This window comes from Abrus precatorius, unplaced genomic scaffold (assembly GCF_003935025.1).
Source record: "Abrus precatorius isolate BTA unplaced genomic scaffold, Abrus_2018 Scaffold7, whole genome shotgun sequence".
NCBI lineage: Eukaryota > Viridiplantae > Streptophyta > Magnoliopsida > Fabales > Fabaceae > Abrus > Abrus precatorius.
The window spans coordinates 3,104,652-3,129,947 of NW_020874417.1; the positions used below are offsets into that span (position 1 = coordinate 3,104,652).

Here is a 25,296-nt window from a genome sequence, read left to right on the forward strand (position 1 = left end):
ATTAAGTTGCTTAAATATTGTTGGGTATAAGTAAGTACTAAAATATAAATTTAAATATTAAATAATATGTTAATTGAATCAAATAATTGGCTAATTGGACTTGTCCCTTAAATTCTGATACCCAAACAAAATATATTAGGTATGTTTTTATTTAAACTAAATCAAACTGATAATGTGAACAAACTCACATTTTTTTTGGTTTGGTTTGAATTTAATTTATCCGGTCATCAGATATAACCCATACTGGCTGACATCCCTAGTTTCACACACTCCACACAGACAAGCTAAAAAATATCTTGTATATACGTACATAAGTACATATATACATATAATTATTTTCTATTCAATAATTTTAAATTAATTTTTATTTATATAATGATAAATTATATATTAATTAGATAATAATATCTTCTTTATATTAATATGATTTTATGTCTATAGATATCTTTTAAAATTTGCTCTTGTAAAAAAGCAAATAGATCTCATGCAAAGTTAAAATAAATATGTAACATACAAAAAAGATAACTTCATTGAAGTGGATAAAAATAACATTAATGTAAACATTATAAGCGTATTAAATAAATAAATAAGTGATGGTTCATAAACCTCATTATTTATGGGTCGAATATTATTGAAAGAAGCTTCATATTTAAATAAGTTTGATGTTTTTTTTCAGTGATTATAAATCAAATAATCCTTTTTTTATTAATAAAACTCCAATAATCCTAAGAAAGAATTTTATAAATTGGAGGATTTCATTGTAGATGATCATGGAAATTATAAAAAAACAAACAATATAAATTGATTAGGAATTTAGAGTGACTCAAGTTAGAAATTCAAAATAACAAATTTGGTAAAAATATAACAAGAAAGAAACACTGAGTTATCTAAATCATAAATATATGTTAAAATATTTTGAAAATGATAATAAATTTCTGTGATTTCCAAATTCACATTCACATTCTAATTATGGGACGTCTGAAATTTTGGAAGAAAAACATTTCACAAAAACCTGACATGCGTCTTAGACCTTCCTTGTAACAATGGCTTCTTTATTTTGTTTCTGTTTAAATGTACACGTTTTAACTTGAGCCATTGAAGACGGGAATCAAGAAAGAAGATTGTTTGCAAGTTTAATCCCCTGACTCAGGACCAAACAAGTTTCAAGATAACAACCAATTAGAAATATGACTTTGAAATTGATTCAAAGGCGCTTACATTTGGGAATCAACAAGTATCTGAAATTATTATCATCATCAAACATGATCGCGTATTCTACATTATGAAAGGAAGATACAAAAAGATCTCGGATCCTTTTTAAATATTGAAACGAAATGGTGGTAGTACAAGCAAGACAGAAAAATGATTCAGGACCAAACATCCAAAGAATCTTACGGCCAATCTTCTGGAGAGACCCTTTCACTGATCGTAGAACCAAATTGTGGGCCTCCTTTCCTGTATGAGATAAGAAACTCAATAGGGTATCCCTTCAGCTTATGCGGAACAATTCCAAGATCATCGAAAGTCAAAGCTGCAAATTCATCAAACAAAAAATGTGGGCAACGGAATAGTAAAAGAAAGAGATCTATAATAATGTCTTGGGACAAAGAAAGATAGACCTTATGATAAAATTAAGGAACTAACCATTTTCTGAAACAACAGTATCTGTAGTCAAAGCATTGATCTGATCCAGATTCAATATTTCAGGAGTAGGTAGCGGAAAGGGGACCTTATTTAGTAATATTTCCCTCGGTGTTGCCAATGCCTGAAATCAATCATACCCCACATAATGTTGGCATTTTACGACATAAAAAAGTCACTATATACTCTCAAGTGTAAACCGAGTATTCATCTCCCATAACCCGTTAATCCACTGCTAAATCGAAAAATGGACAACGTGATAGAACCCACAAGGCCAAAGATATGTTCATCACTGGCTTTCCAATGCTAACAGATAAGTCGATAAGTTTATATTATTTATAATTATGTAAAGGATAAAAATAACCCCACAAGGCCAAATTCATCATCAGACTTTCCAATGGTAAGCAGACATCAACAAAGTAAAAGTGTTTTAACACACCTTTGCAATGGAGAAAGGGACCTTCACCAATCGAGGCCATTCTCGAATCGTCTCATACATAAGCTCTGCCTGCAATTAACATGGATTATACATCATTACAACAATTTCTTCTTTCAACTTCTCCCCAACAAGTAGTATCTCTGGTTTAGACAAGATATGAAATATAAACAGCAACAAAGGATAAAGTCAACATTACCAATTCATGCACAGTAAAGATCTCTGGACCACCCAGTTCGTAAGTCTTTCCCATGCTAGTGCCATCATCTTTCAAGACTGCAGTAAGTGCAGCAGCAACATCAACAACATATACAGGTTGGATCCTGCAACAGTTGTGTTTGTCAGACAAAAAATCAGAAAAACAAGAATTCCAATGCCAACAGAAACACTAACATGATTCATTCTGTCTAAAAAACGAATGGAGTTGCAAGTTCATAATAAATGCTTAATAGATTTATACATACTTTGTGCTCCCATCCCCAATCAATGGAAGAAAGCTATACTTTTTCGCAAAATGAGCCCATGGGTTTAAAATCCGATCCTCTGTACCAATCATAATAGCAGGTTTCAAGATTGTTGCCTGTGGAGGTTAGCATTAGAATTCTGATATTAATGCTCTTGCAACTAAGCAACGCATGAAAATGCCCCATATACAACATTCCAGTGCAAAATGACCACACATATTTCATCTGTATAAGGTGAAATAATTTTCACTTTGCCATTCTCATGAAATCAAACATGTATTTTGAATTGGTTATCAGACGTACAATCCATAGGCACTATAACAGGACATAAAAATACTTTCTGAAGAAATTTGGACATGTAGTAATGTCATAAGATCAGATTCTCCTTTTACTCAATAATTGAGAGATTGCTGAATAAACTCGAAATTCCAAAACCTTACAAAGAACAAATTAAGCATTCCAGACATACAATTTTCTGTATAGAATATAGAACCCAAGGCAAAGACAGAGAAGACTCAATACTTTATAATTTTCTTCTCTTTTATTTGGCAATATTAGTGTAAATCATTTCTAATCTTAAGATTATTTCTACTACAAAGGGAAAACTTTTTGGCAAATATGGATAATTTTAGAGATTATTATTAAAAGCTAACAGATTATTTTCTAGCTAACTTTTATATTGCATTTTATCCCCAACAACTGATTAATTTAAAGACAAAAACAACTGTTACAAATAACTTCATATGCATTTTTGTAATTTTACTATAAAAAATTATTTTATATCCAAAGTTCCAAATGAGATAGATTATCTTAAAATCATTTTTTGCCAAATATATCCAAACATAAAACTTATTTTATCTATAATCAATTATTGAAATAATCTTTAAAAATAGTCCAATCCAAAAACAAGCCCAATTTCTATAAAGAAAGTGATACACACAATTTTCATATGACAAGTTCGTTCAACATCAGGATCCATTTTGTGGCCTTTCTCTGTTTAGCTTCAAATGTAAATGGCTAGAGTGAATAGTTACTCCTCTTACATATGATAAAGGAACTAGAAATAAATTATTTAGTCTAGAAAGTGAGAAAACTAAATGTACCTCAGGTAATTCCCTTAAAATCGCTTCCTCAGCAGCTGCTTTAGCTCTAAGCATCCTGGATGCAGATGAAGGAGATGCACCTAAACAAGAAACTTGAATAAATCTCATGATACCACCATGCTCTTTGGAAATCTGCAACAACTCTCAGATCATTTACCATACAATTAATAAAATTAAAATACCAGGTCAAGTTAGGAATTCACAAACTTAAGAATAATACAAAGATCCAAACTAAGCCGGCAAGCTTCGCAAGGCACCATATTAGCTCACTTTATTTGGACTAAATGTCACAATTGTCTTATGGCTTAGAAATTAGAATCAAGACATAAACAGTTAAATCCCTTAGAAATAGTACATAAAACTTGGAAGAGGCTCCTGAGCCCACATGAACATCTTTGAACCTATACATTTAATACTTTCCTCAGGAAAGCTCATTACTCAACCTGGCCCACCAATAAAATTTTAAATCAATTGCATAATGGTTTCTTAAGAGTTTCTTTCATATAATTCAAACTCTATTACGCAGATTCCAATTTCATATGATATGAGGCAGTCTTTAAGAAGGGTAGATGAAAACCAATCCAGCATACCCCTCCACAATTTACACAGAACTGCAGCAGCACCTTTCAAGGGGTAGATGGAGCAACAAAAATATATACAAGCATCAGTAAATAACTCAATATGCAGTTTGAAACACTGCCATGCAGCCACACATAACCAGTGTTATCAAATGGCAGCCATGGCAGAAAACAGTGGCAGTTTTTTAACAATCTGCCATACATAAGGCATGGCATGGCAGGTTTGCAATGGTGGACATTAGCGGCTGTTATTTGCATGGCATTCAAGGTGGTCATGGGAGTTCAACCCCTGTTGGACTCTGTTTTCAGCCTCAACTGGATCTTTCTCTCACTGCAACCTTCCATCTCCCTCTCTCCTCTTCCCATCTAGCACCTTCCTTACTTCCGGTGACTCATTTTTCAGTGAGTAACCTCTTTTTGTTGTTTTTTGTTTTCCTCCATTTTTTTTCTTTTCCTTGTCTACATTTCTCCTCTGTTTTCTCTCTTCTTTTTATCTCATTTTTTGTTTCAACTTTCTTTCTCTTCTCAGTTTTCCCTCTCAGTATCAGTTTTCCTTCTTTGTTTTTCATCCAATTTTTATTCTAAAACCGCTGCCTGGTTTGAGCAGCAGTTTTCCTTAACAAAAATAAAAAATAAAAAAATTCCTCAATCAGTCTCTATATTTTTCTTGCTTTTTATCACTTTGTTTCACTTGAGGCTTGATGGCATATTAGTTTGTTTGAACTTTTGCTTTGAAACTTATGCTATGATGTTATTATGAGACTTATGATATCTTTTTTACACATGATGTTATTTGATGGTTTTCTATCAATTAGGTTTCTTGATTTTGACATGTGTCTAGTTAGTTTTCTGTTTTTATATTACATTCTGCAGTCCTTTTAATATTTTGTATATATAATATATATTTTTCATTATTTTATTATGGCCGTCATGCAATCTGCCACAATTTTATGGCAGTTTTTTGGCTTTCCACCATTGATAATATTGCACTGAACAATTTGGACATGACCCACATTTGCCACTTGGGACCATCACTAGATGACTATAACATATAATAAATACAGTAAATTCTTAAGAAACTCTCATGGAAAACTTGACATCTTGACTTTATCTACCTCTTTTCATGAAAATTATAAGTTTTACAGTTAACAATCTATTTACTGACATCTGGAGGATATAAATTCATTTGGTTTTTTTACAAATTAGAATTAAAATGAGCTATTGTTATTTCAAATAAACATCAATAGACAAACATGCACATAAAAAAGTATGTTTTAACTTTTAACCAAGAGAGAGAGAGAGAGAGAGAATGAGTAGTGAATAATAATTTCAGCTATTAACATGCTGATATAGGATGACTGCAAATGTAAAAGAACATACCTTTGCAAGTTGCTCAGCCATGTGATAGTGCACTTCCTCAAAGCTGTAGTTTCTTGTCTCATAATCCCTTCCTGTCAGCAAAACCAAATAAGCCAGAATGAGTGTGTGATTAATAGATGAAAAGCCATTTGCTCAATATTGAAATATTCAATGTGCAGAATTACAAGACATGAGGTATACCAATAAGATTGATAACAACATTGGCCTTTGCCATAACAGCTTTTACTGAATTTTCATCTCTTGGATTGTATTTCATGGGTACAATCTGGGCATATTGATTGCTGGAATGTTAGCACAAATTGCAGATGAAATAATCCACACGCATTACACTATTAGCTTTTCCATTCCAACCAAAAAGAAAGCAGAGGCAATAGTTGACTCTCTGCATGTATAAAAACATTATCTTAACTACCTGTCCTAAATCGCCCATCAATTTGAGATGGCGGTGACAATCTTCAGATCCTCGAAAAGGAACTAGGACTTGAGATCCCATTTTAGCTAGAAGAGGGGAATGGCATCACCAAAAACAATCAACAAAATACAGTTAGGGAAAAAAGTATATAATCACAACAAAATTTATTCCAAAATCTTTTATTTACAGAAAAAATAATTAAAAATATTTTTGAACATTCTGTTAAGATTTTCTTTAAAACAATTATAAATCCCAGAAACTTACCAAGTTGCTGGACTACATAACGACCTAAGAATCCAGTCGCCCCAAATACTGTAGCAACAATGCCACTGCAAAAAGAATTGCTTACATGCATTAATTAACTATCTATCAGCTGTATAGGCTAACAAAACTACTTTAAAAACGCATCAAAACCTTCTAAACCTAGTCTTAAACTCCAGACCTACAGTGAAAATGGCTCAATACACAACAAACATCCATAATATAACTTCAAGAAGATATAAGATTAAACACTACAGACTCTGCCAATAGTGAATTAGTGATATTACAAAAGATAATTTACAGTGTCTGATCCTTCTTAAACATGCAAAATCAATCTACAGTTGTATAAAACCATTCTTACAATATTATCATGAAAATCAGTTCATCCCAAGCAAGGCAACTTCATTTCTCAAAAGCTTTAAAGGAAATTTTCTATAGCATTGAAACTTTATCCAATTTGGAAAATTAAATTTATTCTCCTGCTATACATAACATAATTCAAGTGGCAAAAAGATCAGCTATACTATGCGTCCAACAGCACTAACATGGGCCCAAACTTAACAGTTAATGAACAAATTATACCCTGTTGGCCTCGCTCTCACTTCTAACAAGTGACAACAGATTAAGCATTTAATTTGAGCTCATGCAAATCCTGCATGGTCAAAAATCCCAGCCTAAACAATCTGGCAGCACCATAGCAACACCAACCTAGCGACTTTCTCCTGCATCAAGCTTAAGTTAAAGAGAATTCCCAAACCTCATCCATACCATTCATATAACTCTCCAGTAGCCGATTCAATAACCATTCATACATCTATGTCAAGCCTCATACATAACCCCTGACCATACTCATTTTTTCCCTCAGTAGATTTCCATCAAACGTAACATAAGCAATATCAAAGTTAAACACCTCACTTGAGAGCGCAGCACGCATTCAAAACAGTCTAAAGTTGCTTCGTTTTCCTTTACTCTTTTCCCCAATCCCCATCTCTGGCAGACCTAATCTTTTTTTCCCTTGAAAATGCAAGTCCTCAACCAACAAAAACGAAAAATCAATCACTCTAACTCTAATCATAGAAATCCATAAAATTGAAAAAAAAAAAAAAAAAAAAAAACACCTAGAGAAACTGTAGTGGTCTTATTATTTTGAAACGAAAGTGAAGAACGACGAATGAGGTATACCTGACGGATGATCGTCCACCAGTACCCTTGCGGACAAGGTGACCCACGCCTTTGGTGGAAAGTGTAGATACGCAACGCTCATGATCAGCTCCATAATCTGAAAGAACAATTGCAATTACAATTAGCTGAAAACGGAGTTGAGTAAGAGCGATAAGCACACATTACTGGAAAATGGAAGATTAGGATTACAGCGATCCGAAATTGGATAGATGGACTTCAGAGACGTTGATGGCTTCAGCGATTGGTGCGCTAAGCGCCTCGCAATGGCCTGCATCTTACCGTGCTTACACTCGCACAACACAGAGGAGAAAGAGAGAGAGAAAGAGACAGAGAAGGACGTTAACACAGAAATAACAACGAGTATTGTGGAGAGTGCACGCGAGCTCCAACTCCATCCCACCTAAATTGGGCTTCTGTTATAATGAAGCCCGGATCTGTGCTCCTTCAACACTATTGGGCTGCATTGGCCCTTCAAATCATTTTATTTATATATTTTGCCCTTAATATGTTTTTTAGTCCTCACAATTTACACAAATTTTTTGTTTTAATTTTTTAAAATAATTTTTTTATTTTGATATTTATTTTTAGTCTTTATTAATAATCTAGTTCACTGAGATATTGTAAGTCTCAGCTTATGATTAGATTATGTTAGCTATAGGAACTAAAACAATAGTTCATAAAAAAAATAAAGATAAAAAAATATCATTTAAAGGAACTAAAATATAATTTAAGCCTTATATTTTTTATTTGAATGTAACCAAAAAAATTAGAAAAAAATAATATGACAAAAGAAAAACAACAAATATGACTTATCTTCTGTAATTGTCAGAAAAAAAAAATACCTATAACTTATTTAAAAAATATTTTACCATTTTATATATACAAATTCTTTTTTGTATATCATTTTAATCGTTTATTTCTTTGAACAACTATACAAATGATTTACTAAAATTAATTTTGTTTCGTGCCAAATTTTACTATGACTTTGATCTAAATCCTATCCTACTTGTCTTGGTTACTACTTGTTTCTTATCACCATTTCATAAAAGGAAATTCCATGTACTCAAAAAGTGATACACATATTGTAAAAAAAAAATTTACAATACTTTTTACAAGTCTTCTTTTTTTTTTTACTTTTTATTTATTTTCATCATATAACCATCTTATGTAACACTTCTCTCTTCTCTCTTTTTTTTTTTTTTCTAAATTATGAGATTTGATGTAACATTATCCGAAAATAACTTCATGAGAAAAGTATAACCTGTGTTGATGGATTAAATTTAAAATAATAAATCTTAAATTTCACATTAAATTGTTATTTTTTTATAAATATATATAGGAATTTCTCCACTTCATATGGCTGAACTATCAGGGGCATAAATTAAATAGCTTCCACTCTATAAAAATACTAGCCTCTTGTGAATCATGGAATCATTGGAACTTCTCATCTAGCACAAAGCTTTAGGCTATTGAATGAACCAGTTCAGGATGATCCATATGGGACATGACATAAAAGGACACCTTATTAGCGAATGAAGATACTGTACAAAAGAGCTAATTACATTATCAATGATCATATAAGAAAACTAATCAACTATGTAGAAGATAAAAGATAACCAAACAGTAAAGGTAGGGACGGAGGAAGGAGTGAAAATCCCAGCCTAAAAATGGCCTTGATTCTTAACAACTGCTAACAAGAAATAGTGGAATACACAAGACTAGTTCCAACTCTACACTTCTCTATGCAATCAAAAACCTATTAACCTACTGCCTCATTCTCAAAACTGCTTTATTCAACATTATTGAACCCAATTCAGAAGGCCATGTTTTCGTTCCTGTAACCACAGATCATCTTATTTTGTTACAAAGCATGCCAACCATGCATGAATTCCTCAATATTGTTCAAGGTGATGAATCAACTGACGATACTTTCAAACTGGAAACTAATCTTCTCCCACTGAAGTGTTTAATCAATAAGTCCTCACGTGCATTTGCTCATTTTATGTCTCTGCATGTGCCGAATGCATCAGTGGCAGCAACTGAGGCATCATTACTGTTTGACATCTCTTGAACTCTTGCTGCCTCTAACTCTGAAGGTTCTTCAGCTCTTTCCACCTCCAACTTTGAAGGTCTTCATGCATTTTCATCTGACTCAAAAATCTGGTATGCCACTTGACCGTGATGAATACTCAGTCACCAACTTTAAAAACATGGATGTCTTGTCCTCTAATAGCCGGGGTGGAGTGTCAAACTCTGCAACTCGACCTATAAAAGTGTCAAAATTAACTTCATGAGCACAAATAGTGAGCCATAAATAAGCCAATCACTCAATTTAATAACACATTTGAGTTTTATTTCAATTTCATGTTGTGCATCAAAAGAGAAGACATAAAAGAATCATTCAAATTCCATGCTGCTCCCTGAAAGTTAATTTTGCAGCAATCAGAAGCAAAGAAATGTGGTAACATACAATACAACATACTAAGAAATCAAACGTGCCCAACTGGTCATTTTGGAAACAGCACTATATATAGTTGCTGCAATTGAAAAGGAAGATGTATGTAGATGAAATTTCAACATTTGGCTTCAGCAAAGTTAGTTTTAACTGTAAAACAATGCAATGCCTGTAGGTGTATCACTGGAGAAAAGAAAGAATAGCATGCAACTATATGTATACGCACCATCACTGAGTACCAGGACTAGATCACTGTCAATAACAGTAGGAATACGGTGTGCAATTGTGCACACAGTGCAATCTCTAAACTCTTGTCGAATAATTTTCTGGATAAGATTATCAGTAGCAGTATCAACTGATGCTGTTGCTTCATCAAGCACAAGTATCTTTGACTGCTTCAGCAAAGCTCGCCCCAAAGCAACAAGTTGCCGCTGTCCTACACTCCAATTATCTCCATTTTCCAACACTGCAGATTTGAAATAAAACCTTAAGATTACTACTTGTGACTCCAAATTTTTTCCTTTCTATTTCATTGTTTAGATGTTGGGGAAGAAAAGATATAGGAAAATTACAGCTTTTAAGGCTTCCTACCTGGCATATCAAGCTTTCTCCCTGTCTCGCGAATGATCTCTCCAAGCTGAGACTTATCTAGGGCCTGTGAAAAATTAAACAAAAAGAAATCAAACAGGGCACAACCTCCTACTCCTACTTAATTAGCAATAATTTTCAAAAATCAAGGACAATTAGATGGATTATACTCTTATACTATGAGAGTTTGCTCAGGAGTGAAGATATAAAGTGCAATCAGAAATTAATCATTTAAAAACACAATAGCATTAATCAGAGAAAAAAAAAATTTATTGGGAGCTTGAATAACTTGTGTCATAGTCACACACAAGGCAATCCTATCCCCACTCTTAGGAAATATAAATAAATTATGAATTAAATGAAAAATACTGCCATTTAGCTGTGATTTGTTTATCCTTGCAATAATGAATAATGCTGAATAGCAGACGCCTTTTGATAAAAGTGACAACAGACAATTTCTCAGGGTCATGAAGTCATCTTTATTGTACCAACAGGCAACAGATGAAGACGACAAACAAGAACTTCATGATTCATTGGCATTGAAGTTAGTTGGCCCTTAGGAAAAAGATGTTAGATGCCAAAGATATATTCTGTTAGTTGGCTTCATTAGTTGGTCTTGGATTCACAAGTTAATTTTATGGCATTGGAGATTTTTCTACATATTGACATCATGTTAATCAAATTTTTTTGTTTTCCTTTTTTGAGATTCTTGTTTTTATTCTTTCCTTATCAATAATATTTGTTTCTGTATTAAAAATATTTAAAAATTTAGCTCTTACTATACATAGCATTTAAAACCTGTGTAATAAGATATGTTTTTTGCTGCCCATACATTAACTTTGTAGACAATAACAGATTAAACAAATACCGAGTAATTAAATAAATGGAACTATCCAAGTAATACAAACCTCCCAAATCTCTTTATCAGAGTGCTCTTCAAGAGGATCAAGATTGCCTCGAATGGTGCCTTCAAATAAAGTTGGATCTTGTGGTATGATACTAAGATGGCTTCGAAGGTCATGAAGGCCAATCCCTGAAATATTAATGTTGTCTATAAGGATACTTCCACTTGCAGGTTCAACCAATCGAAATAATGCTTGAATCAAAGTGGATTTGCCACTGCCAGTGCGTCCAACTATTCCAATCTTCTTCCCACCAGGAAATGTGCAGGATATTCCATGAAGCACCAAAGGAAGACTTTCCTTGTAACGAACCTTCAAGAGAGACAGAATTATCTTAAGAGTTTGGTTTAGATGCTAAATGTGTACAACAAGCAACAAATAAAATGACTAAAAATGAAACTAAAGATGACAGAATAAGCATGGTCTACTTGGCACAAAACAAAGAACAATCTTAGTGTGAAAATCAGTTGGGTACCTTAAGATCAATTAATTCGATTGTTCCATTCTCAGGCCATGAGGATGGAGGGCGAGACTCTTCAATTACTGCCGGTGCTTCACAAGGAATTTGGCTGTACTGATAAATTCTTTCAATAGATATAATCTTATTTTCAAGTTTGCAAAAACTAAGTATCCACCGTGATAGACGTGCATTTAAGTTCAGGCCATATGTTACAGCAAGTCCAGCCATGCCTATACAGAAAAGCATAAGTAATTGGCAAAAGAATATTGTTTCATATTGCATTCTGCATGATTTCAAACCATCAACTAAGCCCTTTCCTATAACACAATGTAATTCCATATACACTTGCTTGAAGTGGAATTAAAATGCAAGAGTAACCATTAGACCAAATAATGTATTGACACAATTTAATGAGACAGACCAATTCAACAGTAAAGAACTGAACTGGGAAAATAGTGTAAAACAGCTATGTGAAAGAGACAATCATAATGCCAGAGACACCACATCTGCCAGTGAAAAAAGGTTGAGAACATATAAATGGTCCCCCTATAACTACTATGACTATGTGCTTAGATCTCTTTCTCATTCTCAATGTGCATGCAACATAACTCATTAAGAGGGATCATTTTCCTGTAATAACTTCTAATAAACTACATAACTTATCCCTCCATGATTAAACATATCACTTGTGAAAACAGGGAGACAAAACAAGTAATCAGAAGAAATACTCACTGGGGTCAATACTTCCGCGAGGAAGGCTCACAAGTAATACCATGCAGAAAGCAAATACAAAGGTTGAAAGTAATTCCATGCGCAGGCAGAGCCACTCAATAGCTGCAAGACTGCAGAAGAATGGTCTCGCAAAACAATCCAAAAGATACAAGTTCCTCTTCATGAACCTTTTTTCTTGTCCAAAACCTCTGATGGTGGCTGCTCCAGCAATTGATTCACCAAAAAGATTTATAATTGGAGATTTCTGGATGCTTACGATACGTACTAGTTCCCTTGAGGAAGCCATGTAGTATTTCTGTAAGGAATTAGATGATGGTCAAAATATTCATTTGATCACAACACAGGGTGGAAGGCAAACAAGAAAGAAAAATTCAATGTATTTGTGGACGACTTCTAGTCTTTTGTCAATGTATCTTCTCTTTACCCCGTGAATTTTTTTTTTCCTTTCAAAAAGAGAAGAAAAAAGAATGAGGAATTGATGTTTTACAATAAATGGACCTTATTTTATTCCTCATGACATGATTTTTTGGCTTAAGAACACACAACTCTTCTGTTGCTAGTCCTTTTGAAAAGCAGTTTGAAAGATTAATAAATAAGCTGGAAGATCTCTAATTACCTGCATCCACAAACAAACACCAGCCATTGGGACTACCAGGGCCAAAATTTGCCATGTAACATCTGTCATTACGCCAACAATGCCAATAAGCTGTATTGTTGATGAAGCAAAACCTCCAAGTCTAAAAGGAATGTCAAGATCCACAACACTTTGATCAACTGAAACCTGATAGGATACAAATAATGCATTATATGATATACAACAAACATGGAGAGACTTACAAAACAAACGAGAAGAGGAAAAATCAAGGAAACTTACACGATTCAAGATCCTTCCAGCTGGTGTAGAGTCAAAGAAAGATATTGGTGCATGGAAAATACTTCTAAGCATGTTGAAAAATAGTTTCTGTGCAGCTGCTAGACCAAATGTAGCCACGAGAACAGCCCTTACAAATATGAACCATGAGCTGCCAAAAGCAAGGGCCATGTAAACAAGAAGAAGAACCGCAGGAGTTACTTTGGGTTGGTCTCCCTCAGTTTGAGGATTTGCCCAAGCCATCCACCAATTACTGGCAATCTGAAGGAACTGAAATAATGCTTGTGCAATGATTATGAGTGGAATCAATAAACCTTTATACGCTGCAGCCATGTATGACAAGTACACCTTCATGCTGACTCTACCTCTAACCCTCTCCTCTTCCTGAACAAGCTGTTTTTTTCGTGAGCGTTTTGCTTTCTTCTTCTCCATAATTGCTTTATGATCAGATGATCCCTCTTGAACTTCCTTTGCCAAACCATCAATATCATTTGCAGAAGCAAGGGATTTCTTACTGGACATAACTGATGCATCCAAGGATACATTTTCATCTGAATCTTCTGAGTGATTAGGAATGTCCATAGCCTCTATTGCTTCATGGTGAGCTGAAACTAGAGCTTTAAAATCTGTTCCTGCTTGTAAAAGATCATCATATTTTCCTTCCTGTATGATGTGGCCTTCTTTAAGAACCTTCAAAATTGAAAAACAAAATGAGAAAATTATTTTCACTTCATATTAACCACATAATCATATCCAAAGATAATTGAAAGAGGATTCTTCCTAGTTTTTGAAAGAATTAAATATCTTTATAGGCAAAGATAAACTACACTGGCAATCGAAGAGACTAGGAATCAATTGGGTGCAAAATAGAATCTATCTGAAATAAAAAAGTAAAATTATGAAAAGCACCAGCAATACATTCAATTACCATAATGACCAATTCGTATGAGTTTACTAAGGAGGAAGCTGCTATAAAACAGAACAATATGAGGGGAGGGATAAAGGAATAGTTCCATCATTAAATAAGCAGCTTCACTCTTGAGCCATTGTGTGCACAAATCAATTTCATATGGATGCAAAGTAATACAATTTTCCTCTTGACTTGTTTTTACAGGTGTCAACATATCATGTCAATTATAATATTATAGCATTAATTACAGAGTCAATCTTAAAACTAATTACTTTGCTGTCATAAAATTGCCAGTGTATACTTCTCAAATTCTGCTATAGTTACACATTGAAAATAGTTAAAAAAATTTTACATAAGTCCAAATTGCAATACAAAAAGAAAGAATTAAGAACCCAACCAGGAGATGAGGGGAGAAAAAATGCATCACACTGAAATAGTAGAGACCAACTGCAACGCCTGATCATGCAGGGAATACATAAAACAGGCAAAAATGTTGTAATATACCTTCATATAATTGAAAACAAGAACAACCGAAATGAAATGTAAACATCATCTAGGCCTTTTATTGCAGAAATCAATAAATGTGCAAGACAAAACCATCCAGTCGTACCAGTATCATATCAGCAGCAGGAAGAAATTCAACTTGATGGGTCACAAAAATGACTGTTTTATCTGCTAATGCTGTCAATACAAACTCCTGCAGTTACATGTTATAGATTAAGCCAAATCAAATTCATTAAAACTGTACCCAAAAAAAAAAAACTATTTAAACAGCATCATTAACTTTATGCTTATGGGAAACTAACCCTAAATAATTCTGAGCCAGTGTGGGCATCAACTGCACTGAAGGGGTCATCAAGGAGATATATATCAGCATCTTGGTAGAGTGCCCTTGCAAGCTGAACCCGCTGCTTCTGGCCACCACTCAAGTTTATACCTCTATCACCAATAATTGTTTGGTCTCCATGTGAGAAAAGTTCAAGGTCCTTTTTCAGTGAACAAGCATGAAGAACATTCTTGTACTTTGCTTTGTCCATTGGGTTGCCAAAAAGGATATTCTCTTCTATATTGCCTGACTGTATCCAAGCAGATTGGGAGACATATGCAACAGAGCCACACACTCTTACCTGCAAATTTAATACAATTCATCTTATAAAATAGCTAAAAATAAGAAAAGTATTTCTAGTTCAAATTTCAATGCACAAATATAAAAACGATGAAGCTTAAATATGTTTTTGTTCCTTGAAATAGAATTTTAATTTTGGTCTCTACAAAGTTCTTTTTAAGTTTCAGACCCAACATTTTAAAAAATTGTTGGTCTTGATCCTTAATCATTATTAGATGATATCATAGCTAACTCAATATTGTTATATATCAATTTTGTGTCACGTGTCGCTTTTTTATGGAGTGTCAATGAAAGAGACCAAAATTAACAATTCATAGAAATGTAGGGACTAAAACAAAAAATAATAATTTTGCCAGGACCAAAATGAAAATGTTGTGTATTTTGAGGGACCAAAAACATATTTAAATCCTAAAATTAAAATAGAATTGTATCCTTAAGCACAACATACTTCACCAGAAAGCTTGGGAATCTCTCCAAGGATGCAAGAAAGAAAACTTGATTTCCCAGAACCAACCATGCCACAAACAGCCACAGTCATCCCCTTTTCCACCTTCATATGAATTCCTGATAGGGTAGGCCTAGGCAACGAAGAGTCCCAGTAGAAGACACCATCCGTGATTTCAATGGCAATGTTAGAAATGCCACGCGGCAAGACAATAGTTGCATCCTCCTGCAATTCCTCATCCTGCAGGAAACCAGATATGCGATCAAGAGAAACTTTTGTCTGAGCCATGGTTGATACCAAGTCAGGAAAATTTCTGAGAGGTTCTTGTAGAATCCTGAAAGTAGCTAAAGCAGAAAGAACACCACCTGCAGTGAGCTGACCCCCCAACAATATGCAAGTAGCAAAAGTGACAGCTGAAACAAATATAGGGGAGCTCCAGAATATGAAAGTTACAAAAGCCTGAGAATAGAGTGCTTTCCTCAACCACTTGAACTCTACTCCACGCATTTCCTCCAACTTTATTCTATATCTATCCTCCCAAGCTTGCAGCTTGAGAATCCTCATATTCCTAAGACACTCTGATGTCTTTCTCATTCTTTCATCTTTAGCCGCCATTAACTTGTCTTGATAATCCTCTTGTATCTTAGCCACAGGAACAGTGACAATAATGGAAATGATTGTGGCAATCAATGTTGCAACAAAAGCAATTCCAACATTCTTGTACAAAATCACAAGGGCAAGGACAATCTGCAGAGGAAGCATCCACATGTCATGGAGGTACCAAGAGTAGTCCCCTACTCTCTGAACATCAACAGCCATGTAGTTCACAATCTCTCCACTTGTGTGACTTTGCCTGGCTGAGCTTGAGAGTCTGAGTCCCTTTCGATATACCATTGCAGTTAAAGCTGATCTAACATGCATGCCCAATATGTCTACTCCTAGATACCACTGCCTAGTTGTCAGGGTCTCCACAAGCTTTGCAACAAAGAATATACCTGAAAGGATATATCCCTCATTGGGGAAACTCTCTTTGCCACTCAAGAAATCAACGAAGTAACTTATCATGTATGGACCCACATATGACACCAAAGTATTCACACCAGCAAATATGGCATTCAAAGCTGCTTCCTTCCAGAATGACTTGAGAAGTGCCCAAGCTAATGAAGGTTGCTTAGAGGGATTTTGATTTTCAGCCTTTAATCTCTCCCAATTAGAATTCAAAACCTTGTAACTGGCCTTGGCTCTATCTTTTGGTGCAACAAGAGGAATGTCCTTAAGCTCAAGTGGTCTCTTTGCACCAAGGGAAAGAAGTGGGTTCAGCCAAGAGAGAGTAGCCAAGCTTAAAAGTCCTGCATCTCTAAAAGGAGTAACCTTGAGACACCCTGGTTCTTCCTCAACAAGCAATGGCTCTTGAAGATCAGAGTTCCTACAAACTTGTATTCCAGTAACACCTCTAATTGCAACTACACACAAAAAGGCAAGAGCTGGTGTAATAGCAAAATTTGCAACAGAATGAGAACAAAGGTGTTTGGAACCTTCCACCCAAAACTCTCTCCCATCAACATACAAAGTACACAAACAAATAATAAACGACAAAAACCACCATATTCTCAACAAGAATGGAAACTTTTCTGACACCTTGAATTTGCAATACAAAGCCGAGAAGCTCAGCACAAACCAAGCTAAACCCTGAGCAGCAGGCACAGAAAGAAAAGACCAATCCACAACCTTCCCATTAGCCTCACCCCAAATCAAAGCACCCCCATCAAAACCCAACACCAAAACCTGCACAAACAGAACATAGAAACAAGACAAAACTGACAACTTGAACCCTCCACCGATTCGAACATCACGCGTTTCTCCATCAATAACACTACAGATTGGGCTGGCATTGCCCGTGTTCACATCCTTACCAATCCGAAATCCACCCTCACACACAAGAATCCGTCTCACTGAGGCAACAAAGATAAACAAAAGAACAAAAGTCAGGTTCACGCAGATTGTCGCAAGTTCCAACACCGGCAATCCTAGGATCGAGTTCAAAAGAATATTCGACGATCCTGAGGAGGAGGAAGAAGAAGACAATGTCGAAGCTGAGATTTTTTGGAGAAATTCCGCGACACCCATTATTGAAAAAGTTGTATTGATGAAGAAGAAACGAATTGAAAATAATGGGTCTGAGAGAAAAAGAGCATTTCAAAATATGACAAATGAAGAGAAGCAAATGCGTGTCTCAGTATATAGATTCTTCGAACACATTGCACATGAAAAAACAGAGAGAGAGAAATATGAGGTTGCAGCTGGTGTCAGCTCTTTTATGCTATTCACCAGCACGCACACACAGAGAAAGGGTTGAGACTAAAAATCAAAACTTTGAGATAAAAAAGACACCCAATGGGGACAGATACAAAACTCCCCACCTGGGCGATTTATCGCCCTTATGCAGATTTATTAGGCACGCTTGTGATCAATGGTGACGTAGTTGTTCAACAAAATAACACTGTTTCCAAAAGAGGAAGCTAAAACGATAATCACCAATGTTCACAATGATAAACAACGATCAATGAAAACAGAGAGAGATAAAAAGCTCTCTCTTCAGCTCCTTTTAATAATAATATTGTTGTGTTCGTAACTATGCTTCCGTGTGTTGTTGTTTAACAGCGAGTTCCGTGTGAGAACGAGAAACTTTGCAGCAGATGCTCATAAAATACGTGCTTTGGGTGGACGAAACTAAATAGGTCAAATGAAATGACTCATCAATACTTCAATACCCACTCAATTCTCATTCTGCACTTTGCTATAACCAATTTTCGAACCTCTCTCATCTTAGCTTATGTTAACATCAATGATTTTTTCATCATTCTAGGTCCCCACTAATGTGTGTGTTGGGGACAGTTGGATCCGCACATATGACAAGGACAAAAAAAAAAAAAAGAAAACAAACATATTTTTTATCAAAAAAATGTCAGAAAACATTTTTTATAGTTGGTCAGATTTAAAAAATTATTATTATTTATTTTATTGATTGATTATTTTAAAAATATTGTTAAAGGGTGTATTTAAAAAATATACATGATTAATAGCTTTTCTTAATTTTTAGCTAAAGAGGTGAAGTGTTACACGTTAGTTAATAATACAAAGGAAGATAGTATTTTTCCTTAAACTATACACTTTTTTAATTATTAAGTATATGTCTACATTCAGTTCATTTTATTAACAATTAGTTAGTTAGTTAAAATACCAATGCTATCAATAATGTGCTTTTTTTAATGTCAATATTTGTTGCATGTGTGTGTGTGATGGGGATTTTACTATGGCGTTCACTAAGAAATAGGCTGTGCACTATTGGTTGGCAATAAGAGAAAGGGTGGGGTTTTGTAGGTTTGTGCTTTACACTTTACAGAGTGTTGGGAGTGGAAGGCAGTAGAATTCAGATCATAGGGTGTGTGTGTGTGTGTGTGGTGTGTGGTGTGTGGTGTGTGGTGTGTGGTGAGTGTGATGGCATGATAAGTTGCTTTTTTGAAAGATTTGAGCACACCCAACATGTTTGTTGAAAGAGGAGCACTATGCAGTGATAGCCACATCTTCAATTCTTCATCGAATCCGTATACAGCATATTAAGTTTGGGGAAAACGAGATTGACCCATGAATTAATTAATTAATTAATATATACATATATATATATATATATATATATATATATATATATATATATAATAAGGTAGCAATGGCATGCCAAAAATTAAGTGGATGAATCAGCTGCACCACTCTTTTTCCTTCTTTCAGTACTTTGGTTGTTTCTAAAAAGACTAATCACAGCATGAATCTGAAAAGCACCCAACTTTAAAAAAAATAAAATAAAAAATCTTTTTTATTGAAAAAGTCAAGATTAGGGTTTAAGCTTTATAGAAGAAGAATATTAATATGAACAAACTTTTATTGCACTTTTATATTATCAATATATTAAAATTTTTAATACAAAAAATATCCATTTTACATACTTAAAAATCAAATATTATGATTGATATCAATAAAATTGTTTATAAAATGAAAAGAAACTCTTTTCATTTTAATATCAAAATAGACCATTAAACTTCAACAATAATTTATAATGAAATTTAAAAAACACGTGTTAGATAAATGTCTTTGAATTTTAAGAAAATATAAAATAAAAATTAAGAATAGCATTTATTATTATTTTAAAGAAAATAAATTAAAATGATAAGTTACACTTAGTAATCTTTTAATTTAATACACGGGATTTCTATTAAAGGAGAATCTCACACTTCAAACATGAACGTTTTATTTTGTGGTGTATAATTTATTATTTAATAAATTGGTTTAATTGATATTTTATTTTACAATCAGCTAACGTATTACTTCTAATATTAATGGTTAATTCTAAACAATAAGTAATTAAGCACATATAAAAAATTTGAAAATAATATAATTTCACAAAGTTTATTTTATTTTTTTGACAAAAGAAACTATAATATTTTTTTCCCATTTGAATGCCAACCTCAGAAGAGTTGTTTTTGTCCTATGTACTTTGCAAAACACCATGCATGTTTATTATAGGATCTTCAATTACTATTTATTATATTAACATTATCTTCAGAGTTCAAACCCATGATTATGATATTAAGGAGTAGATCTTGTATGGTGAAACTACAAATTTTAACCACAAAAGAATCAATGGTAAGGTGCAAACATAATCAGACATCTTCATCAAAATATATCAATGTATTTATTTGATTTTCTATCTTTATAATTCGACATTGATGTTACATTTAATGTGGCAACATTTTCTCACTCTTCTTTTTTATTATTCATTTTTCACAACAGCTTTGGTACTTAATTACAGTTAATTGTCTTGATGGTATTAATCAACTTAAAATGTGACAGCTCATATGATTTGATTTGAACTATCAAAACATTTTTCACAAGCCTTATTACTTCTATCAATTATTTGTAATATTTAAAAAAAAATCATGAATTCAAGGCTTGTAAAAGAATATTTGATTGTATTTTTTTTAATTATGAATGTGTTTCACAAGATATCCTAATCAATGGATTGGGGGAAATTTTATTTCATTGATTAAAAAACTTATTTAATAAAAACATGTGTGATAAGGTAACTAAAACATGTAATTATTAGCATTTTCTAATATATTGTTTTTAGCTATTAACTATAAATATTTTAATTTTTTTTACTGTTTTTAATAACCCGTTCTTTTGTCCCTTCAAATTTTAAAATATAAGTATCTTTACTTATTTTTTCATGTCTAACTTTTTAAATTATTTTTGTTATTAAATTTTAAAAAATATATAACTAAACCACAAATCTTATTTTTCATAATATAAATTAATTGATATTATTTTATTTTAGTTAATAAAAATGTATTTTAGTAAGAATAAAATTTAAAATTAATTTAAAATATATAATTATTAAATTTCAAATTTTAGACAAAATTATTAATTTTTTGTATGTCATTTTATATTTATTAGCTAATTCAAAATTTAATCTTACTATATACTTTTAATTTAATCACTGACTTTTCAAATTTCAATTTTCTGCATACAACTTGTTTTTCAATTTCGAATTAATATTTTGTTTGTTTTCTCACACACAAACTTATATACTTATTATATTTTTCTATGAGAAAATATTTATTAATGTAGTTCTTATTATCAAAAACAAAGTTTTATTTTTAAATATACAAATTACTAAATTTTATATTATTATTTATCATAAAATTTTGAAAAAAAATTATTTCATTTTTTTATATATTTGATTATGTGTAATTTAGATTTGACTTTTGAAAATATACCATGTAAGACTCGATACTTTTAAAAGTGTAAAAAAAAATTAGTATTATTTAACATTTCAATTTCTTTATTTTTTATACTGATTTACTCTTAAATATTTGTTATTACAAAAAAAAAATATAAGAATTTGGAAATATTTTTATCCAAAAAATAAAGAAATTAGACACTTAATTTAAAGATTTGTTTACACAATTTTAAAAAATATAAGGCATTCCAGTAATATACACTTTTTAAAGTCAACATTAAAATTACAGACGATCATGTCAATGCAAATAATTTATATTTTTTGTTATTTGATATTTATTAGTAAATTTAATTTAAATTTATTTTTTATTTTCACATTTTAGCATTTTTTATTTTAGTTTTTTAAACAATTTTTATATTCTAGTTTTAGCCTTTATTATTATTTTGATCTATTAGAAAATGTCAAATGTAAATTTTTTTATTAGAAGGAGACTAAAAATAATAATAATTTAAAATATAAGGATTAAAATAAAAATTATTTAATTTCATTTGTTATAAAACACGTTTAATTCACAAAAAAATTAATATTTAAAATAAAAAACATATTTTCAAAAAATATATATCAAATAGACCACGTTTTCTATGGTTATTTGTTTGTTTTTTATACCTAGATAAATATCTTAATAAATCACTTAGCAGACATTCGAAAGAGCATTATAAAAGCAATTATATGATTTATATACTTCGTTAAACTAAAATAAACTTTAAAATTGAACACACATATTTTTTGAAAAATACAAACCGTTGATATATATTTGTATTAAAAAATATTTATTAAAGAATACTATTTTTTTTTAACGATATGACAAGGCAATACTCAATTTCTATATGGGTTCTAAAGTTAATAATTATATTTTATTGAGTGAAGAATTTCATCACATAAAGGGAAGTGTCTAACACATCAATTCCACGATGGAACCACATGTACAATGTCTTCTCTACACACAACACAACCACCACCAACCATACTTTCTTTGTCCATTATTTTCTATTTTCTAATTATAAAATAAATAAAATATTAATTTTTAAGCCAATAAATTTATTTATTGTTTACTTTATAAAATATAAATACTAAAAACATTGGTAATTTTGAGAATGGAGTAAAAAATTGTTTCGTTGATTTTTGTCACCCAAGTATTGATTCAATTACTATAACTCTAACTTAACATTTTATAAGACTATTATTCATTTTGTTATATTAACAAAGTTTTAGCAATATATCCTTAATTTAATCAATACATATGTGGCACTGCTAAATTAAAATTTTGTTTTGTAAACTAATTTAAAAAATAACTTTCATATGAATCAAAATTTTATTTAATTATATTTTGAAATATTATGAAAATGACTTAATTTTAGAAACACACTCTCTTTAAAATTTAAAACTAAAAAAACAAGAAAAAAACATTAATTTAAGAAGAGTAAAAAAAATAATATCTACATAATTTTTATAATTTTTAATTACTAATAAAAAGTGTGCTAAAAAATATATTGCTAATCTGATTTATATTATTCCAACAAAATTACATTTTCCTACGTTAGCTTATTGAAAAAAAAAATGACAAAAATTATATTTTTAATTATAAACACGTATGTATTTACTGACACTTAGATTTCAAACAAAGTTAAATTAGAATAATTAAAAAAATAAGGTAAATGCACAATTAACATTAAAAAAATAAATTTTCAACTACTTTATCTATAAATAAATATTCTATATTAATAACAAAATTATCACCATACTAACAAAAGTAAGTTTGAGTGAGAGGCGGCTCAGTATCACTTAAGTAAGATTTTAGATTTGAGTTATTGTGTATATAAAAAATCTCTAATTATAAACTCATTCACTATATTTAGGTGCACTACTTGGATCAGATTTGCATTAAATTGGATAGAAAAAAAATTATCACAATTAAAAAATATTAAAACATTTTTCTTTTAAATTAACATGACATGAAGATTAGGGCACTTCAAGACTTCAAGATACAAAATTTAATATCGGACTTAATTATATAAAAAATCTTTATTTTTTAATTTATGTATAATTTTAATTTATTTTTTCTGTTAACTGTTCATATTTTTCACGCCCAAATATTCCGTAGCCATGCCTCAATTGGGCTTAGTACTTCGATCCAACTTTATTCGGACTTTGGGGGTTAGGGTTATGATATTGTCAAATTGTTGCCTAACGAGTACCAATTGAATAGGCTTAGAATCGGAATCAATATGTTATGGAAAAAAAATTGTTCGCATTATCTTTTTTGGTAGCTGTATCATTTTTAAAATTTTTGTATATTGATTTTCAAAAATTGAATTTAATATAATTTAAAGATTAAATTTTATAAGTTATTTCTAAATTATTTTAGAAATTTGTTTTTTAATTTACAAATTTTTTAAAAAAGAAATTATATATGTGATTTCTAAATAAATTTCAAAATTTAATTTTTACAATGCATTAATACAATTTTTAAAATTAAAATTAAAAAATAATGCAAATTACCAAAAAAAATTGATACAGTTATCAATTGCCTAATCATTTAAATCTCATATCGTTGGATTAAGACATTAAATGCACATAATTGTCGTTTATAACAAGAAAAATGTGAATAGGGTTAAGATTTTTAAATTAGTTTGGCAAGTTAGAAAGAAAAAACAAAAAAGGACAGAATAATAACGTTAGTTTATTTACTTTTAGTTTAAAGGATGATTTTATGAATTAAAAAGTTAATTCATCTCCTAGATAGTTCAACTTGTCTCATAATAAAAACAAAGGAAATCACAGTAACATGTTATTTAATATAATTTATGTAATTAATTTATTCTCTAAACAATTAAAATAATATTTTACTACCTAACTTGAACAATATTACTTCAAGCAAAAAATATTTATAATTTAGATAAAAAAATTAATGTTTAAAGTTTTTATTTTAACATATACTCTAAATTAAATACATAATTTTTATGATCTATTATAGAGTAAATGGTAGAAAACTAGAAATGTTAGAAAGAGTGGGAAGCATTTGATAAAGTCAACCAATTATAGAGTATAGTCTCATGTTAGAAAGCGCAGAGCCAAACGAGCAGAACGACGGTTAGGTATTTTGTTACAAAACAACTTAAACAAGTTAAATGCAAATCACGAGTTGAGTCTATCATCTTGTTTTACTTAGAAACCAAATTTTTTATACTGATTTATATATGAAAATTAATATAAATGTTTTTATCACAGTTTTCTATAATTTATAATACATACATCTAATATTTTATATAATTATGTTTTTTATACTATACATTTATTACAAAATTAAAATAAGTTATTTTATTACAAATTTACATTGCATGAATTTTTAAAATATAATATTTTAAAAAAATATTATAATGATTATCATTTATGATGTTAAATAAAACTAAGTTATTATTAAATATGTAAATTAAGTGGTGAAAATTTTAGAATTAGTTCACAGTGCTTCAGATTGGTGGAGGAATGTGAGGTAGAT

At 31.4% G+C, this 25,296-nt stretch overlaps 2 protein-coding genes across 5 annotated transcripts; both read right to left on the reverse strand.

Annotated features, from left to right (window-relative positions):
- Positions 1–1,078: 1,078 nt before the first annotated feature.
- LOC113872050 (NADH dehydrogenase [ubiquinone] 1 alpha subcomplex subunit 9, mitochondrial) lies at positions 1,079–7,838 on the reverse strand. Of its 2 annotated transcripts, none has more exons than XM_027509259.1 (12): positions 7,647–7,838; positions 7,458–7,554; positions 6,279–6,343; positions 6,015–6,100; positions 5,783–5,867; positions 5,603–5,673; positions 3,645–3,776; positions 2,542–2,657; positions 2,277–2,400; positions 2,081–2,149; positions 1,645–1,765; positions 1,079–1,531 (listed from the first exon to the last, which is right to left on the reverse strand). In XM_027509259.1, exons 1-12 carry the CDS (start codon positions 7,729–7,731, stop codon positions 1,392–1,394), a joined length of 1,191 nt encoding a protein of 396 aa, XP_027365060.1. In that variant the 5' UTR covers positions 7,732–7,838; the 3' UTR covers positions 1,079–1,391. The 2 variants fall into 2 exon arrangements, with proteins under 2 accessions (XP_027365060.1, XP_027365059.1); XM_027509258.1 differs by having other exon boundaries at positions 7,641–7,824.
- Positions 7,839–8,909: 1,071 nt separating this feature from the next.
- LOC113872509 (ABC transporter C family member 5-like) lies at positions 8,910–18,258 on the reverse strand. Of its 3 annotated transcripts, XM_027510116.1 has the most exons (12): positions 16,436–18,258; positions 15,950–16,330; positions 15,182–15,502; positions 14,986–15,072; positions 13,469–14,155; positions 13,211–13,375; positions 12,595–12,889; positions 11,878–12,092; positions 11,409–11,714; positions 10,504–10,567; positions 10,139–10,378; positions 8,910–9,722 (listed from the first exon to the last, which is right to left on the reverse strand). In XM_027510116.1, the coding sequence occupies exons 1-12, from the start codon at positions 18,071–18,073 to the stop codon at positions 9,610–9,612; spliced, it is 4,512 nt and encodes a 1,503-aa protein (XP_027365917.1). In that variant the 5' UTR covers positions 18,074–18,258; the 3' UTR covers positions 8,910–9,609. The 3 variants fall into 3 exon arrangements, with proteins under 3 accessions (XP_027365917.1, XP_027365915.1, XP_027365916.1); XM_027510114.1 differs by having other exon boundaries at positions 15,950–18,258; XM_027510115.1 differs by having other exon boundaries at positions 8,975–9,722; positions 10,139–10,363; positions 15,950–18,258.
- Between the last annotated feature and the right edge of the window lie 7,038 nt (positions 18,259–25,296).

Excerpts from the sequence above, each read along its gene's own strand:
- LOC113872509 (XM_027510114.1), bottom strand. The coding sequence starts at position 18,073 with ATGGGTGTCGCGGAATTTCTCCAAAAAATCTCAGCTTCGACATTGTCT. Across the intron at positions 11,715-11,877 it reads TCGAATTAATTGATCTTAAG|GTTCGTTACAAGGAAAGTCT; the intron begins GTACCCAACTGA and ends TCTCTCTTGAAG. Across the intron at positions 10,379-10,503 it reads GAGAAAGCTTGATATGCCAG|TGTTGGAAAATGGAGATAAT; the intron begins GTAGGAAGCCTT and ends TCAAATCTGCAG.
- LOC113872050 (XM_027509258.1), bottom strand. The coding sequence starts at position 7,731 with ATGCAGGCCATTGCGAGGCGCTTAGCGCACCAATCGCTGAAGCCATCA. Across the intron at positions 5,674-5,782 it reads TGTTGTTATCAATCTTATTG|GAAGGGATTATGAGACAAGA; the intron begins GTATACCTCATG and ends TTTTGCTGACAG. Across the intron at positions 2,658-3,644 it reads TTTTAAGGGAATTACCTGAG|GCAACAATCTTGAAACCTGC; the intron begins GTACATTTAGTT and ends TAACCTCCACAG.